The sequence below is a fragment of the Hemitrygon akajei genome, chromosome 5 (assembly GCF_048418815.1).
Source record: "Hemitrygon akajei chromosome 5, sHemAka1.3, whole genome shotgun sequence".
NCBI classification, from domain to species: domain Eukaryota; kingdom Metazoa; phylum Chordata; class Chondrichthyes; order Myliobatiformes; family Dasyatidae; genus Hemitrygon; species Hemitrygon akajei.
The window spans coordinates 100187405-100206090 of record NC_133128.1 but is presented as its reverse complement, the minus strand read 5'-3'; the positions used below and the strand labels follow the sequence as shown (position 1 = coordinate 100206090).

The window sequence follows — 18686 nt, the reverse complement described above, 5'->3', positions numbered from 1 at the left end:
GAAATTTGGAATTGTAACACACCTCTGTGTTTAATCTGCCTGTTCTTGCGGCTGGAGGAGTAAGGGATTTGGGTGACACGCACAAAATGCTGCGGGAACTCAGTCAGGCAGCATCTTTGGAGGCAATTAAACAGTCAACATTTTTAGGCTGACACCCTTCAGAAGGATTGAAAAGGAAGTGACAGAAGTCAGAATAAGAAGAAGTGCATGTAAGAGTCTTACCCTTAACAGTGGACTCTCTCTTTACATCTGTTTAAGAAGGGCATAGGGTAATCCAGGAAATCATAGGCCAATGAGTTTTTAATTAGTGGTAGGGAAATTACTGGAGAAAATTTTTAGGAACAGGATTTAATTGCATTTAAAAAAATATTGACTTATTAGGGGTAGTTGATATGGCATTATGTGGGGAAGATCTTGTCTCACACATCAGATTGAGGTTCTAGCAGAAGTAATGAAGATGATTAGGGCAGAGGATGTTGTGTACATTGACAGTTAAATTACTGGTCCCTTGTAGTTATGTCCCTTGCCGAGCCCCTCCCACTAACATCCTAGCATCTACCCTGTCAAGCCCACTTCAGATCTTAGTTATTGGAATAATATCACACCTTATTATATCTTTGGGAAAAAAGTCACCCTTCCTCAACAGAAAGGTATGCCAACCTAGATTGTAGTACCTTTTGGTAGGATACATGAAAAGTAGCTAGGGTTATGGATAATCCGAGGTAATTTCTAAATGCTCGGATGTTCGGCACAGCACTGTAGGTTTCCTTTGTTTCTATATGCTGTCATCCCAGGAATTAGTCTGGTGAATCTCCTTTGTGGTGCCTGTAATGTTACTCTACTTCTATGTATGTAAGGGGACCAAAACTGTGCACAGTATTTCAGGTGAAGCCTCACGAACACCCTGTATAATTGTAATTTTTAAACTCCAACCCTTTGCAATGAAGGCCAAATGCAGTTTGTCTTTTTTAACTACTTGCTGGCATTGCCTGCTAACTTTCTGTGAATTGTGCATTAGGATATCTAGACCCCTTTGTACTTCACTCACTTTCAGTTTCTCTCTTATTTAGATAATCTGTCATGTCTCTTACCGAAGTAGAAGATCTCTCACCTCCCCATGTTAAACTCCATTTGCCAGTCTTTTGCACACTCGATTTATTAATATCAAAATTGCAGTATCCATATCACAACCTGCCCTTCAACTTGACTTCATGTGATTAGTAAATTTGGAAGCCTTGCATCCTGTTCCTTCCAGCAGCTCATTTATGAAAATAATAAACAAATACACACCAGCATCATTTTGAAATTTTTGAATTTTGCCATGGATTAATGGCTGGTATAAACATCGGTTCCACAAAAATCAGGAATTGAATTGCTTGACAGGTGCCAAGACCCCAGAAATGGATGCAATATTGCCATAATTCAGGCTAAACAGATATTTCTGATTCAAATCACATTTATTATCAAAGAATGTATCAATTATACACCTCGAAATTTGCCTGCTTATAAGCAGCCACAAAGCAAGAAGCTCAAATAATATTAAAAAAGATGAAAAACCACTGCGCAGAGAAAGAGAATGAAAATTCATTCTGCTAGCAATAGAAGCAAACCAACAGCATCCTGAACAAGACCAAGTCCCAGAGCAGCTTGTTAGGCCTCAGTCCCCAGTTTTCGCACTAGCAGGGCAGAAACGCAGAGCAGCCAGATCAGTTCACAGCCTTGGCATCTAAGAGAAAGGAATAAACATTTGCAGGAGAGTGAGAGTGAGCGAAATCAGCCTGACTCTTGCCTCTGTACCTGACATTCGGATTTCCTGTCTATCTGTGTTGGCATTTAAGTTATCCAAAAACTGAGTAGTGCCAAGTTCCAAGACCTGGATCCAAGCACCCTGAGCCTGGGCCACCCTGCCATTCTCGATCTCACCAAATTGACGCGGCACTTGGAGTGATCTAACCTCCAACTTAGTGATCTAACTTAGGAGGATGGGCATGGAAACTCTGACTCCTTCAAATGGCTTACTCCATCTCCGGCGGTGATACGAACTCTGTCTGCTTTCCCAGCTTGAACATGTTGTGCCTCGGAATGCCCCAGCACAGCTCATTCCCCGAACCAGCCTCTTCACTGACTGTGGTGCTAGTTCACCACAGTTTGCTTCATGAAAAATGTTATAACTAATGTTTTTAATCAAATCTCTTGCCTTATGATTTACTAGTAAGTTGTCACACATCTTCAGGAGCGCTGTCTTAAACTGCAAGCACACATTGATCATGTTTTTAAGAATTGTATGAAGCAATGTCTAATTCTATAACTATTATAAATTTTATTATGTAAGTTTTGGCATTTTTCTTTTCACTATTTTCACTAATTTTTGTAAGTTTAATTTTGACACACCTAATAAACACCCTAGCGCCAAAGTGCTAAGTGATTCCTCCCATTTTTTCCATGGTCATAACCCATGTATCTATCAGTCACAGGAATGTACAGTGTAGTATGCTATTTGCATCAAGTCAAATGAGCGAGGATTTGCTGAGTAGCCACGCTCTGGTGCCAACATAGCATCCCCACAACTTATTCTAACCCATACGTCTTTTGGATGTGGGAGGAAGCTTGAATGCCTGGTGGAAACCCATGTGGCAATTACAGACAGCAGCAGGAATTGATCATTAGTGCTGTAAGGTGATGTGCTAACTGCTGCACTACCACGCCACCTCTGTACCTTGCAATGGCAGTGGTTACATTACGCACAATGCAGCTACGTTATACATCATGTTCATCATAATTTTCTTCAGCCATCTTGGTACCAAATCTTTCGGTGCTAGTTCCACACTAGTCTAAATTCTGAACTACATAACTTTCTCGTCATCTCCAGGCTTGGCTGATTATTGAAGTGAATGTTCTGGACTTGCACTGTGCTTTATCTGAAGAAATGCCTCTTGAAATCACTCCTGATCAATTGCTCTAATTTCACATTATGCTTCCTTGTTTTGAAATCTATCATCTCTGGATGGATTTGCTCCATCTGCAGTAAAACAGCTTAATTTGGCCACCCATTAATCTTTATGTATTCAAGAAAGTACAATCCATTAATATTATTGATTACAATTACTGTGTTAATCCTTGAAGAAAATAGAGATATTAGGAAGAGAGATTCTCTGGTTACTGAAGTAAGATATTTCTATTCCAGTGGTTGGGCCAGTTTTGCCTAGTTTTGGGTGGAGTTGAATTAGTGGTGTTAAGTCTGCAAGGCTTATGAAAACACAAGAAAGTCTGCAGATGCTGGAAATCCAAAGCAACACACACAAAATGCTGGAGGATTTCAGCAGATCAGGCAGCGTCTATGGAAATGAATAAACAGTCTATATTTTGGGCCAAGAACTTTCTTCCGGACTGTAAAGGAAGGGGGAAAATGCCTGAATAAGAAGTGAGAAGGAGGTGGAAGAGTACAAGCTGGTAGGTGAAACCAGGTTGGGGGTGGGGGGGGGGGGGTGGTGAAGTAAGAAAATGGCAGGTGATAGTGAAAAAAGTAATCCAACAGGAAGAAACCTGATCAGAAAAATTTGATAAGGCGAGGACAGTGGACCATGAAGAAAGTGAAGGAGGAAGGGCACCAGAGGGAAGAGTAGTGGCACGGTAGCGGTTAACATATCATTTTTCAGCAGTAGTGACAAGGGTTTATTTCCCACTGCTGTCTGTAAGGAGTTTGTGTGTTCTCTCCATTACTATGCGGGTTCCTCTGTGTTCTCTGGTTTCCTCTCACATTCTAAAGGTGTACAGGTTAATCTATGCAAGATTTTTATATCAGTATGTGAAATTAAGAAATAGGCTTTTTTAACTTAGTTCTGTGCAGCAATAAAGGGCTAATTAATCTTGAAGGAGCCCCAAGGAAAAATGAATATAATATGAAAAATGTTTAAATTAACTTTAAAAGTGATGCAGTTCAATCTAAAGCCAGGAATTTCTGACTATACAAAGGAAATTGCGAAAGTATGAAGGGCAAATTACCTGAGAAAGATTTTAAAGCTAAGCAATGGCAATTAAAGAAATAATGCATGGTTTGTTGCAAATACATTTCATTAATGCACAAAGTCACAACAGGGAAAGTGGCCAACCATGGACAACCAAGGAATTAAAGTTAGGTTGTCAGCTGACAGTTTGTTTCCAGAGATGGAGACAGAGAGATTGAGAGAGGGGAGGGAGATGTCAGAGATGGACCAAGTACATCTCCCTCCCCTTTCTCAACCTCCCTGGAGACTGTTAACCGACATCTTTTATAAACCTAACATTATCTCGACTATACCTCTTCCCACCTTATCGCCTGCTATTCTCTTTTCTCAGTTTCTTCACCTCCACCGCAACTCTTCCCAGGACGTGGCTTTCATTTCCAGGACATCAGAGATATCCTTCTCCTTTAAAGAACAGGATTTCCCTCCATCAGTATTGTGTTTTCATAAGCCTTGCAGACTTAACACCACTAATTCAACCCCACCCAAAACGAGGCAAAACTGGCCCAACCACTGGAATAGAAATATCTTACTTCAGTAACCAGAGAATCTCTCTTCCTAATATCTCTATTTTCTTCAAGGATTAACACAGCATACTATCAATGCTGTCCTCACTTACATCTCCTCCATTTCCTGTACATCTGCACTCACCCCATCTTCCTGCCTTCCTTACCTACCCCTGTCATCCTCCATATTTATCACATTATCCTCTGCAACTTCCGCTATCTCCAAAGGGATTCCACCACTAAACATATCTTTACCTCCCCCGTACCCCGCTTTCCACAGGGATCATTCCTTCTGCTATTCCCTTGTCCTTTCATTCTTCCCCACTAAGCTACCAACAGGCACTTGTCCCTGCAGACGGCCTAAGTAGTATCCCTGCCCATATACTTACCCCCTCACCTCCATTCAGGGACCCAAACAGTCCTTCCGGGTGAGGCAACACTTCACCTGTGAATCTGCTGGGGTGTTTACTGTATCCAGTGCTCCTGATGCAGCCTCCTCTACATTGGTGAGACCCATCACAAATTGGGGGACCGCTTCGTCAAGCACATCCACACCATCTGCCACAAATGGGACTTCCCAGTGGCCAAACATTTGTATTCTGACTCCCATTCACATTCCAAGATGAGGCCACCCTCAGGGTGGAGGAGCATGCCATATTCCATCTGGATACCCTCCATTCTGATGGCATGAATATCAATTTTGCCTTCTGGAGACCTAAATTCTACCCCCTCACCATTCCCCACTCTAACCTTTCACTTCTTCTCACCTGTCTGTTACTTTCCCTGGGTCCCCTCATGCTTCCCTTTCTCCTATTGTCCACTCTCCTCTCCTAACAGGTTCGTTCTTCTTCAGCCCTTGACTTTTCCCACCTGGCTTCACCGATCACCTTCTATCTAGCCTCTGTCGCATCCCCCACCTTTCTATTCTGGCATCTTCCCCTTTCATTCTCAGTCCTGAAGAAGGTCTCAGCACAAAACATCGGCTGTTTACTCTTTTCTGTAGCTGCTGCCTGGCCTACTGAGTTCCTCTAGCATTGTGTGTGTGCTACTCTGGATTTCGAGCATCTGTAGAATCTCTTATGTTTACCTCGGAATTGATAAAGAAAGGGAAAATAGAATGTAGAGTAAACTAGCAAGAACAAAACAAAGCATCTAAAAATCTCTGTAATATGTATAAAGGAAAAGATGAGAGTGCAACCTCACAGATTGAGATGGAGTTTATAACAGGGAATAAGGAAATGGTGCAAATATGTTGTGCCTGTCTTCAGCTGCCAGAAATACTGGAAAATCAGGAGTTCAATGCAAGGGAGAAAATAAAATATATTTAGTATGAGAAAAGAAGTATCACCAGAGCAACTGGACCTTAAAACCTGATAAATCACACAGCCTGACAATTTTCATCCGAGGGTTTTGCAAGAGCCATCTATGGAGATAGTAGCTGCTTACAAATAAATGATCATGCTGATTAATCTAGTGGTATTCTCTGAGGGTGTACTTAGTCGAATAGATAATGGAAAACCTATAAATGTGCATTTGGATTATCAAAAAGCTTTCAGAAAGATCTCACACAGCAAGTTGGTGAATAGTTTAGAGCACATGGGGGCAATATAGTCCTATGAATTGACAGTAAGCAGAAAAAAACAGGAAGAACATATGGATCATTTTCAGATCTACCACTTGGAGCTCAGTTCTTCAAAGATTACATTGATGATTTGGCCAAGGGGACTATTAGTATTGTTTCAAGGTTTGCTGATGACATAAAATTAACTGAAAATCTAAGTAGTGATGAGATAGGCTGAGTGGAGAACAGCCACCACATAATGTGTGAAAAATTGTGAGGCTATTCACTGTGGGAGAAAAAAAGAAAAGTTGACTTCTTTCAAAAGACTGAGGGTGTAATATTATTGAAAGCTAACTTGCAGGTATAGCAGATGGTTGGTAAAGCATGTGCCTCTAGTGCTGGAGGATTTGAGTACAAAAGTGCAAATCTATTCTGACAATTAAATAGGTTAAACTACACCTGGAGTACTGTGCACAGGTTTAATCTCCTTGCCATAACTAGTGCAATCACGGAGTCAAGTACTAGATTCTCCTAAGTGTTATCTGTTGGTAGCTGCAGAGGCTGATCCAGGATCCACATATACTGGTGCAGTGTGGGCAACAGGAAGAGGTAGCTATGGTTAGTGGCTGGATCTTTTGGTTGTTCATTCTCTCCTTCCTGTGTATACTTAAGGCAAAGGTTCATGTTGGTCAGGGCATGAGGTGATATGGGAGAAGGCAGAAGATTGGGGTTGAGAGTAAAAAAGAATCAGCCATGATAAAATGACAGAGCAGACTCGATGGTCCAAATGGCCCAATATTTCTCCTATATCTTATGGTCTGTGGTCTTTCATAGCTGTCGTGTGTTCTCTGTGGCACTGTGGATCAAGATACATTGTATAGAGGGAATGCAGTAAAAATTCACCAAACAGGCAGGAAAAACTAACTATTGACATCACCCACCCAGCAAATTGCCTTTTCCGAAAGCTTCCTTCTGGAAAGCACTCTCGGACTATTAAACAAAACTCAGGCGGTTAATACAATCAACCATTCTAGTTAGCCATCCACCCCCCTTTATCTATTGCCGCAGTCAGTGCACTATACTGTAACCACTTTAAACCATTTTTATAATGCTGTTTAAATTGTAAATACTTCCTGGTGTGTATGCACATTTTACTCCATACTTTAATCTCTATAAGTTTATTTACACTCAGCAGTCACTTTATTAACCATCTCATGTTTAATAAAGTGGGCACTGAATATATGTTCATAGTCGTGCTATAACAATTACAGCACGGAAACAGGCCATCTTGGCCCTTCTAGTCTGTGCTGAACGCTTACTCTCACCTAGTCCCACCGACCTGCACTCAGCCCATCCACTTTAAGGTTTCTTGTGTTGCGCGTTCAGAGGTGCTCTCTGCACACCACTGTTGTAATGGATGGTTGTTGGAGTTTCTGTCTCTTCCTGCCAGCTTGAGCCAGACCGGCCATTCTCCTCTAACCTCTCTCAAGGCATTTTCTCCCATAGAATTACCACTCACTGGATGCTTTTTGTTTTTTGCAATATTCTCTGTAAACTCTGGAGACTGTTGTGCTTGAAAATCCCAGGAGATCAGCAGTTTCTGAGATACTCAAACCACCCCATCTGGTACCAACAATTATTCCACAATCAAAGTCAACTAAATCACATTTCTACCCCAGTCTGATGTTTAGTCTAAACAACAGCTGAACCTTTTGACCATGTCTGCATGCTTTTATGCATTGAGTTGCTGCCACATGATTGGTGGATGCATTAACAAACAGGTGTATAGGTGTGCCTAATAAAGTGGTCACTGAGTGTATTTTTTTTTATTATGCACTAGATCCCTTCTCTTTATTCTTATAGTTTTCCAGTAGAAGTAGTAGAGGCAGGTTCAATATTGTCATTTAAAAAAAATTGGATAGGTATATGGACAGGAAAGGAATGGAGGGTTATGGGCTGAGTGCAGGTCGGTGGGACTAGGTGAGAGTAAGCGTTCAGCACAGACTAGAAGGGCCAAGATGGTCTGTTTCCGTGCTGTAATTGTTATATGGTTATAATTGTTGAATGTTGTTTTGTTTCATGTTGCACCAGCACATCACAGCAAATTCCGAATACGAGTGAATGTACTGTCGTCGTCGTGGCAATCCCTCAAGGTCAAAGATGATGTTCTTCGTTCTGTTGATCTATTTATGGGCTGTGAAGTGGCTTATGAGTCCAATCTTGGCTTTGAAAGTTCTTTCGCATTCAGGACAGGTAGTTCCAGATGGCGGATTGGACTTTGGTTGTTGCTGCCTCTCTTTCCATTTTCTTCTCTTTTCTTCTAATTCTGCACATCTGTTGGCTTCGAAAGTTGCTGTTCCTTCTCGGATGATGGCTTGTCAGAGTTTCCTGTCCTTGGCATTGGTTTCCCAATTGTTGATGTCGATGTTACATTTCTTCTGTTGGCTTTTAAGATGTCTTTGAATCTCTTCTGTTGTCCGTCTCTTTTACATTTGCCTCCTTTAAGCTGGGAGTAGAAGATTTGTTTCGGCAGACATTTGTCTTTCATCCGAACAACATGACAGCTCCATCTTAGTTCATTCTTGATGATGCAGGCTTCAATGCTTGTTGCTTTTGCTTTATTTAGCACACTGACATTGGTTCTTCTATCTTCCCAACTGATATTTAAGATCTTTCGAAGGCAGCGTTAATCGAACTTTTCAAGTGTCTTCAGATGTCGTCGGTATGTTGTCCAGATTTCTGATGCATACAGGAGTGTTGGGATTACCATGGCTTTGTACACTAAAATTTTAGTGTCTGTTCGGATGTCACGATCATGGAAGACTCTTGTTCAGAGACATCCAAAAGCTGTTCCAGCGCATTTAAGATCTTGTTGGATCTCGTCTCTAAGGTCGACATTCGAGAAGAGGTGACTTTCAAGATACGGAAAGTGGTCCACGTTTTCCAGGGTTATTTCGCCAAGTTGAATTGATGGTTCTATCCGATTTGTCTCAGTTGGTGACGGTTGGTAGATGATCTGAGTCTTCTTGGAATTGATGGTAAGTCCAAATTTTGTGTATGTATGGTTGAAGGCAGTCAGAATCTGTTGTAGGTGGTTTTCTGAAAGAGCTGCGACACTGTTGTCATCTACGTATTGGAACTCTGAGGGAACTCGTGGATGTCTTGTTTTTGGACTTGAGACAAGCAAGATTGAAAAGTCTGCCATCTGTTCTGTAGACAATTTCGATTCTTGGGGGTAGGTCGTCCATGATAATGTGGATGATTGTCGCAATGAAGATGGTGAACAAAGTTGGGGCAATCACGCATCCCTGTTTTACTCCTGATCTAACTTGAAAAGGTTCACAGTTACTGTTGCTGACCATGACTGTGGCAAGCATGCCATCATGGAGGAGTCTCAGGATTCGAATGTAGTTTTCAGGGCATCCATAGGTAGATAGGACATCCCGTTGGAGTTCCCTCGATACCGAGTCAAAGGCTTTGGTGAGGACAATGAATGCCATGAATAAAGGTTGAAGTTGTTCATGACATTTTTCTTGTAGTTGTCGCATTGTGAAGATCATGTCGATTGCTCCACATGATGGTCTAAAACCAGCTTGTGTCCCTGGAAGGATCTTCTCGGCTAAAGGCTTGAGCCAGTTGTTCATGATGCAGATGAGGATCTTTCCTGCTGTTGCTAACAGGGAAATTCCACGATAGTTTCCGCATTCAGATCGATCGCCTTTCCTTTCGTAGATGGTAACGATTGCTGAGTCTCTAAAGTCTGCTGGTACATCTTCATTTTTCCAGATCTTGATGAGAAGTTGATGCAGTTGATAATGAAGGGGGTTACCTCCAATTTTGTAGACCTCGGCTGGTATTACATCGAGTCCAGCGGCCTTGTTGTTTTTCAAGGTTTTGATGGTTTCCTTGACTTTTTTAAGTGTTGGTAGTTTGCTTAGGGAGTCATCAACGGGCTGTTTTGGAATGTTGTTAATCACATTCCTGTCAAATGAGATGGTTTGATTTAGAAGATCTTCAAAGTGCTGTCTCCATCTAGAATTGATGTCAACATTGCTCTTCAGGATGGTTGAACCATCTTTGTTTTTGAGAGGGGCTTGACTGTGAGTGGATGGGCCAAAAGTAGCTTTAGTTGCGTTGAAACAGCCTCGAGTGTCGTTGGTGTCTGCTAGTTGTTGGATTTCCTGAGCTTTCTTCCTCCACCATTTGTTTTTCAGGTTTCAGGTGCTCTTCTGGACTTCAGCCTTGCATTCCTGATAGTGTTTCCTTTTGGTAGCCAATTGTTGGTCATTTTGTAAGGTAATGAAAGCTTTTCTCTTTTCATCGATGAGTTGTTGGAGTACTTTGTCATTATCATCAAACCAATCCTGATGTTTTTTCCATCTTGAACCCAATTGTTTCTTTGCAGGAGGTGATGATAACATTCTTCAATTGATTCCAGTGTTCTTCTACAGATGGTGGGATTTGTTGAGGCAGTTGTTCTTGAAGATTTTGTTGGAACTTCTGTACATGGTTGATGTCTTGAATGATGTCAATATTAAATTTCTTAATAGCGTTCTGATTTTGGTGTTTCCTTTTGGGCCGAATCTTCATTCTCATGCTGGACGAGATGAGTCGATGGTCTGTCCAGCACTTGTTGGCACCAGTAACAGCTCTTGTTATCAGTACATCGTGTTGGTCCCGAGATCATACGATGATGTGGTCGATGAGGTGCCAGTGTTTGGAGCGTGGATGCTGCCAGGAGACTTTGTGCCTGTTTTTCTGGCGAAATAGAGTGTTTGTAGTCACCAGGTTATGTTCAGCACATTTGGTGAGGAGGTGTGTTCCATTGGCATTGACCTTGCCAACTCCTTCCTTGTTTATTATTCTAGTCCAGAGCCTGTGATCTTTCCTGACTCTGTCATTGAAGTCTCCCAAGAGAATGATCTTGTCGTTGTTGGGAACAGAGGAAAGGATGTGGTCAAGTTGGCCGTAGAAGTTCATCTTTACTTCATCTTCAGCATCCAGAGTTGGAACATAGGTGCTGATGATGGTGGCGTGTTGGTTCTTGACGAGCTGGATTTGCAGAGTCATGAGACGTTCATTGATTCCCAGTGGTTGCTCTGTCAGCTTCTGAAGTAGGCTGTTTCGGATGGCAAAACCTACTCTATGGATCCTCAGTCATTCAGGATCACGTCCTTTCCAGAAAAAGGTGTATTGACCTTGTTCTTCCTTTAGTTGCCTTTCTCCAGCTCTGCGGGTCTCACTCAGAGTAACAATGTCAAAGTTGAATTTTTGGAGTTCCTGGGCAACAAAGGCAGTTCTCCTCTCTGGTCGGTCTGCGTTTGGGTTATCCATCAGAGTTCATATATTTTGGGTTCCAAATTTCATAGCTTCACCTTCTTGATGTTTTTCGACTGTATGATGGTGATCCTTCTGGACATGGCTTTCCGGACAAGATGGGGTGAAACAGACTTTTTTAGGGCACCTTTTCTAGCCCCTTCCCAGTTCAGGATGAGCAGAGTGGATCCTAAATAGGGCTGCTCAGGTGTGAATACTGCTGCCGAATAACTTTCCTGCTTCTGTCCAAAAGCTGAATAACTGAATCAAGTATGCACCACTTTTGTGCCAGTTCTTGACTAGGAGCTTCCAGCTATCATGCTGTCCTGCTCCCGTTGCCCTCCTCCGATCACTGAAAGACTTGAAGAAGTGGCCCACAGAGCAGGGACACCTGTGTGTGTAGTTGTTTAACGTGTACTTGAAGTTGCAGCCAAGAAGCACACGATACTTCACAAATCAACTAACTGATTCCAATGACATGAAAACCATGACGATTGAAGCTGATGGATTTGTTGCAGCCTTCATCCGCCTTCACAGCCATTGAGTTTGAAGTAACTTCGTCCGCCTGTTCCACCATTGAGGTCTTGGTTGGATTGTTCTTTGTCAGGGACCTCACCCTCGACCTTACCGCCATGGGTGACCCTACCAGGAGCATAGCTCCAGACAGTATCGCTGTGGGGATCTCAGGACCACACAAGCTTCTCCACCGCAACAAGGTGACAATCCATGGAGAAGAAATGTACGAATAAAGTTGGTTCTTGAGTGAATTAAAGGGCCTGTGTCTATCACAAACAAGAAAAAATCTACAGATGCTGGAAATCCAAGTGTAATGCCCTGGTTCATATTTTTTCTGTTATACTGTATGTATTGTATTTTGTGCTGTTCTGTGACAGCTGCCTGTTTTCAGCTTATGTTTGGGTTATTGCTGAAGATGAGAGATGAGGAGAAATGTCTGCCATCCATTTAGGATGGTTGAATTGAAGGGGAGGTTTCTCTGGTGAGGGACACTAAGGTTGGGCTTGGGGCTTTTGTTTGAGGGGAGAGGAAGAGGAAGACACAGGAGAGAAAAGGTTGTAGGATTCGACTCAGTACAGGACCGTGATTCGACAAAGGCTGGGATGAGATCGATTGAGGATTGGTGACTTGGGGAAACTGAACTCCAGCCTGTGCACATTAGACTGTTTCATTAAAATGGGCCCTTTTTTTTGTTCTTTTCATTACTAATCCTTTAGTCAAATTAAGGATTAGAATGATAAATCTTTTAATTGTATGTGATGTACTATCTGTTATTATGTGCCATTAATTTGTAACAGGGTAGCGAATTACACAGCATCCACACAAACAGAGGGTTTCATGGTGGACTCGCGCCTCAACCTCACAAATTTGGTGGGGCCGGAGATTGTCTTCCCTAGACTTACGCAGCCAAGGAAACCAGGATGTTTCACAAGCAACACACACAAAATGCTGGAGGAACTCAGTAAGCCAGGCAGCATCTATGGAAAAGTGTACAGTCAATGTTTCGGGCCGAGATCCTACAGCAGGACTGAAACATCGAAGGTGCTCTTTCCTGTAGAAAGAGCCTGGCCTGGCCTGCTGAGTTCCTCCAGTATTCTGTGTGTGGGCCTGTTTCTGTGCTGTATCTCTCTATTATGTCACACTCTGTGCAGAACTGGCAAGGCAGTTGTTAGCACTAAAGTTTTTAGATGTTAGTATCTGAAATGTAGCAAAAAAAAGTCACATTAAATATATGGGTTTGAAGATAATGATTGAATGCTGCACCTTTGAATGTACCTTCCAAAGCCTACCCTTCTCCCAAGTTGTCATTCCATTTCCTCTCAAAGAGTAGTGCCAATGTCACTCTGACATGATTCAAAGATCAATTGTCCTGGGGACTCATGTCATGCATGGTTTCTCTCAGCACCTGTATCCCTGTCTTTGTAGGAAGTTTGTTTCCAGATTGTGAATATGCACGGATCTTACACATCCATTTATTAAGTTTAAGAAAAATTACTTTTTTATATGTGCATAATGTATAGTTTTAAAAGTAATTAAAGAATTTTTAAAAATATGCTTTCAGGAAAAGGTGGCATCTATTCCCTCCAGAGGACACTTGCTTCCTCTATCCCACCAGAATTCCTTATGAAGAATCTAGTGTATTTAGCAGTGTGAATGTGGTCAACCCTGATTTGAAGCACTTCCCTAGATTTCGCAGAGCCAGACCATATGTTGTGAACTTGTGTCCAGGAGAGGTAAGCTGATGTTTCTTTTCTCTCTCAGTTTAAAAAAGATATAGGAGCAATTCTGCCATACAGTAGGTATGAGAATGCTTGATGATTCTTTGCAATTGATAAGTATCTATGGATCCAGAAGAGGTTCACAAGAATGATCTCAGGAGTGAAAGGGAATGTCTGATAGGAGATAAGTTATACAGCTCTTGTTGCATGCACACACAGGTCAACTCTGTGAGTGAGTATGCAGAAAATTTGAAATTAATAACTCATCTCCTTCTACCTTAGGCCACAAACTTATCAATCACCCCGATGCGTTATTAACTTCAAACATTATGCATAATCACTCAAAGAGTTGAACTGCATGTGCATGTAACAAGAGCCTTCATTGCCTTCTACCTTAGGCCACGAACTTATCAACCACCTATGCTATGGACACTTTCTGGAGGTCCAAGATCCGTATGCTCCACGACCGCTGGACTAAGTGTGTAAATGTAGGAGGGGGACTATGTTGAAAAATAAATGTGCTAGGTTTTCTAAAATTGACTCCTTCGACCTTAGGCCACAAACTTATCAATCACCCCTCGTATTTAAAGTGGAAGTTGATAAGTTCTTGATTATTAAGGGCATCAAAGATTACAGGGCGAAGTAGAGAGAATGGGCTTTGAGTGATAATAAGTCAGCCATGATGGAATGGCAGAGTAGACTCAATGGGCTGAATGGTCTAATTCTATTCCTATCTTATGGCCTTATGGTCTATATCAGATATGTGGTTGATGTGGACTTGGACTCTTTTTTTTAATTCCAGGGTTTCTTAAATTTAAAATGAAAATGTCATCAGAATGTAAAAGCAACCCTAAAGCCATGACAAAGGTTCAAGTTAAGCTCTTATTACTTAAGAACGTCTGTTCCCAAAATAGATTTGACCCTGAGTTAAGCTTCATATCTTGCATCTGTTCCATCACTGACACTACCTTCTTCTATCATCCATTTGTGACATAATCTGACCCAACTTTCACTCTATTTTTTTTACTGCTAGCCAGACAACCATTGTTCTGAGCAGGGGAAGATTTTATACGGCCTGAAAACCACGTGGCACTTTAAAGTTTTTTTTTGTAATATGCATAAGAATTGAAAATACACTTGGACTAAGATGTTAACTGTCCCGTGCTATCACCAGTGGGATCATCAGTTGATCTGCCACCTATCTTCAGGATCAAGACTCCCTCGAGGTGGTGGGCCAGCAGTGCTAAAGCACCCTTTCCCACTGGTGAGCTTAAAAACGTGGCATCTGCCTCTATCAGAGTTGTTGGTCACTTCCATCCAACAGATAGTCTACTCTTCAGGTGTCTGTGCAACTACTGAAGGGTTTGCAAAAGATGGATACACTGTCAGACTACCTGCCCCTCTGGACATACTTAGTCCACACCCAAGATGATCCTGTCTCTGCTGCCTCAGCTACAGTCCTGCTGGTTGACTTGATCTCTCGTCTTGTGAAGCCAAGGTTATGCAGCCACTTCTGGAAAGTGAACACAATAAAACCATGACAACCTATTTCGAATGGATAGCATGAGGCCTTCCACCCTCTGTCTCTGCACTCTGATCTTAATTCTGCATACTTGGTTAACTTGCGCTCATGGGCTTCGTCGATGTTGTCTTCCTAGGGGACTGTGAGTTCACCAATAACCACTTCTCTTCTGGTGTCAGACCATACGATTATATCTGGATGCAATGGGGTGAAAGCTGTCTGCTCTGGGAAACTACCTTAACCATCCAGGTCGGCCTTGACACACCAATCATTGGCCGAAGAAAGTATGCTTGATCGTGGGCCTGCGCTGTACACCCTTGACTTGGAGCCTTCTTTCACAAATGATATGCGACGTTCTATGCAGCATGGGGCATGAGGTAAATTATAAATATTATGAATATTTAGAATGAAAATTGAAAAATCACATACTTTTGATTTTAATTGAAAGATATAATAAAATACAGTGCAACAAAAAACTCACATTTCATAAACTTTTAAACTTAGTGTTGACATTCAGCGGGCTAGCAGTTTATTTACAATGAACTACTGACTTCCATTTTGTGTTTTTTTACAATTTGTAACAGTGTTGTAACTTGAAACACTGACATTGTAAATGTGTTGCAGCTCTAAAACGTTGTAGTACTTTGATTATTTAGAAAATTTATGCATTATATTCATTAACACATACAGTAATTAATTACATGGTAGTTCACAATTATATTAACATAGATTTTAAAATATTAGCATAATTTCAAAATTCCAGCTGTGTAGCAACAAAAAACTACATGTGCAGGAATATTTTGGTTACTGCACGGCCACACATCCACTCTGCTTAAAGGGAATAGTGGTCTGATGTCACCTGCTGTTGAATTCTTTACCCATGCTTTTGCTAGTTTATATTTCAATGCTTCATTGCTCAAATTCCCATCTTCCTTCCATCATTAGCTAGAATTTAACACAGGCTCTGCTTCCTGTATCCAAAGCTTGCTTACTCACAGCTTCTGTAGGTTTTTATCCCAAGTTATTTGGTAGTGCTTATGTTTTAGTTTTAATCTTTATTTCCAAATGCTACTTCTCTCACAACCTTTACAACCTTCATCGATTCTTTGATTCTGTCTCTCTTGGATACTTTTAGCTGTTCCACCTGTTCCTGAATCTGCTTCCTTTTAAACCATTCTTTAAAACTTAGGCCTCTGAACAATTTGTCAATTTATTTATTTTATTGTCAGTTTTGTGCATGAAATATCATTGGATGTTTAAAATGTTAAAAGCTCTGCATATATCCTCCTGCCATTGGGAAAGCCTTAGGTCCCATACCAGCAGGTTCAGGAACAGTTATTACCCTTCAACCATCAGGCTCACCTCAATACTGAACTAATTCCACAATCTATGGACTCACTTTCAAGGACTCTGCAACTCATCTTCTATATATTATTTATTACTTAGTTACTCATCATTATTTTTATTACTATTCTTTTTTCTATTTGCACAGTTTGCTTCTTTTGCTCATTGGTTTTGTGTAGTTATTCATTGCTTCTATTGTTTTCCTTTGTATCTACTGTGAATACCTGGAAGAAAATGAGTCTCAGGATAGAACATGATGACATATACATGCTTTGATAATAAACTTACTTCGTACTTTGTGTGTACTTTGTGCTGTTTTTGGACTATCTTATGAAGCGGCAGTTTGCTGAGTAATCTTCCCTCACGGAGCAATGTACCAATGTTTTCAGGAAAGGAATGCATTGCTTTTAAATGATCAGACAGTATTCACCTTCATTTCCCCTTGAGTTCTTTTAGAGGTGAATTGCTTACGGTTCAGAATCCAGCCACATGAAGACTTTCGATGGTTGCCTTGTGAACCCAGTCAGTTCGCAGTAATTGGACATTTTGCCACTTGGAATGATTTTCTTTTCAGAGTAACCATATAATTTTCAGCACGGAAACAGGCCATCTCGGCCCTTCTAGTCCATGCCGAACCCTTACTCACACCTAGTCCCACTGACCTGCACTCAGCCCATAACCCTCCATTCCTTTCCTGTCCATATACCTATCCAATTTTACTTTAAATGACAATATCGAACCTGCCACTACCACTTCTACTGGAAGCTCGTTCCACACAGCTACCACTCTCTGAGTAAAGAAATTCCTTCTCGTGTTACCCATAAACTTTTGCCCCCTAATTCTCAACCCATGTCCTCTTGTTTGAATCTCCCCTACTCTCAATGGAAAAAGCCTATCAACATCATCTATTCCCCCTCATAATTTTTAATCAAGTCCCCCCGTAACCTTCTATGCTCCAAAGAATAAAGACCTAACTTGTTCAACCTTTCTCTGTAACTTCGGTGCTGAAACCCAGGTAACATTCTAGTAAATCTGCTCTGTAGTCTCTATTTTGTTGACATCTTTCCTATAATTCGGTGACCAGAACTGTACACAGTACTCCAAATTTGGCCTCACCAATGCCTTGTACAATTTTAACATTACATCCCAACTCCTATACTCAATGCTCTGATTTATACCAAAACCTTTCTTCACCACCCTATCCACATGAGATTCCACCTTCAGGGAACTATGCACCATTATTCCTAGATCACTCTGTTCTACTGCACTCTTCAATGCCCTACCATTTACCATGTATGTCCTATTTTTATTATTCCTACCAAAATGTAGCACCTCACACTTATCAGCATTAAACTCCATCTGCCATCTTTCAGCCCACTCTTCTAACTGGCCTAAATCTCTCTGCAAGCTTTGAAATCCTACTTCATTATCCACAACGCCATCTATCTTAGTATCATCTGCATACTTACTAATCCAATTTACCACCCCATCATCCAGATCATTAATGTATATGACAAACAACATTGGACCCAGTACAGATCCCTGAGGCACGCCACTAGTCACCAGCCTCCAACCTGACAAACAGTTATCCACAACTGCTCTCTGGCATCTCCCATCCAGCCACTGTTGAATCCATTTTACTACTTCAATATTAACACCTAAAGATTGAACCTTCCTAACTAACCTTCCTTGCAGAACCTTGTCAAAGAGTATGGATTCACAAGCAAGAAATTCTTTCTTGCTCTTTATCATTCTCATTAATGTAGTTCATAAGCTCCCATTACCCTCACTGAGTCACAGAGAACTGCAACACAGAAAAAGGGCCTTCAGCCCATTGAGACCATGCCAAAACCATATAAACTGCCTACTCTCATCAACCTGCACTGGGACCATAGCCCTCCACATACCTACTATCCATGTACCTATCCAAACTTCTCTCAAATGTTGAAATCGAGCTCGCATTCTCCATTTGTGCTGGCAGCTCATTCCACACTCTGACAACTCTCGATGAGTGAAGAAGTTTCCCTTTATATTCTTCTTATACTTCTCATCTTTCACCCTCAACCCCTGACCTCTGTTTGTAGTCGCAACCAACCTCAGTGCAAAAAGCCTGCTTATATTTTACCTATCTGTACTCCTCATAATTTTGTATGCCTCTGTCAAATCTCTCACAATTTTCTGCTTTTTAAAGAATACAGACCT

The 18686-nt window shown here is 41.4% G+C and overlaps 1 protein-coding gene across 6 annotated transcripts in view; it reads left to right on the top strand.

The window, feature by feature from the left end:
- The window catches only part of hspbap1 (hspb associated protein 1), a 290867-nt gene that overhangs the window by 146613 nt on the left and 125568 nt on the right, over positions 1-18686 (top strand). For all 6 annotated transcript variants that reach the window (XM_073046143.1, XM_073046144.1, XM_073046139.1 and 3 more), the window contains one exon: positions 13462-13633. In XM_073046143.1, coding sequence (XP_072902244.1) covers positions 13462-13633 — 172 coding nt within the window. The remainder of the gene's footprint in view (positions 1-13461; positions 13634-18686) is intronic.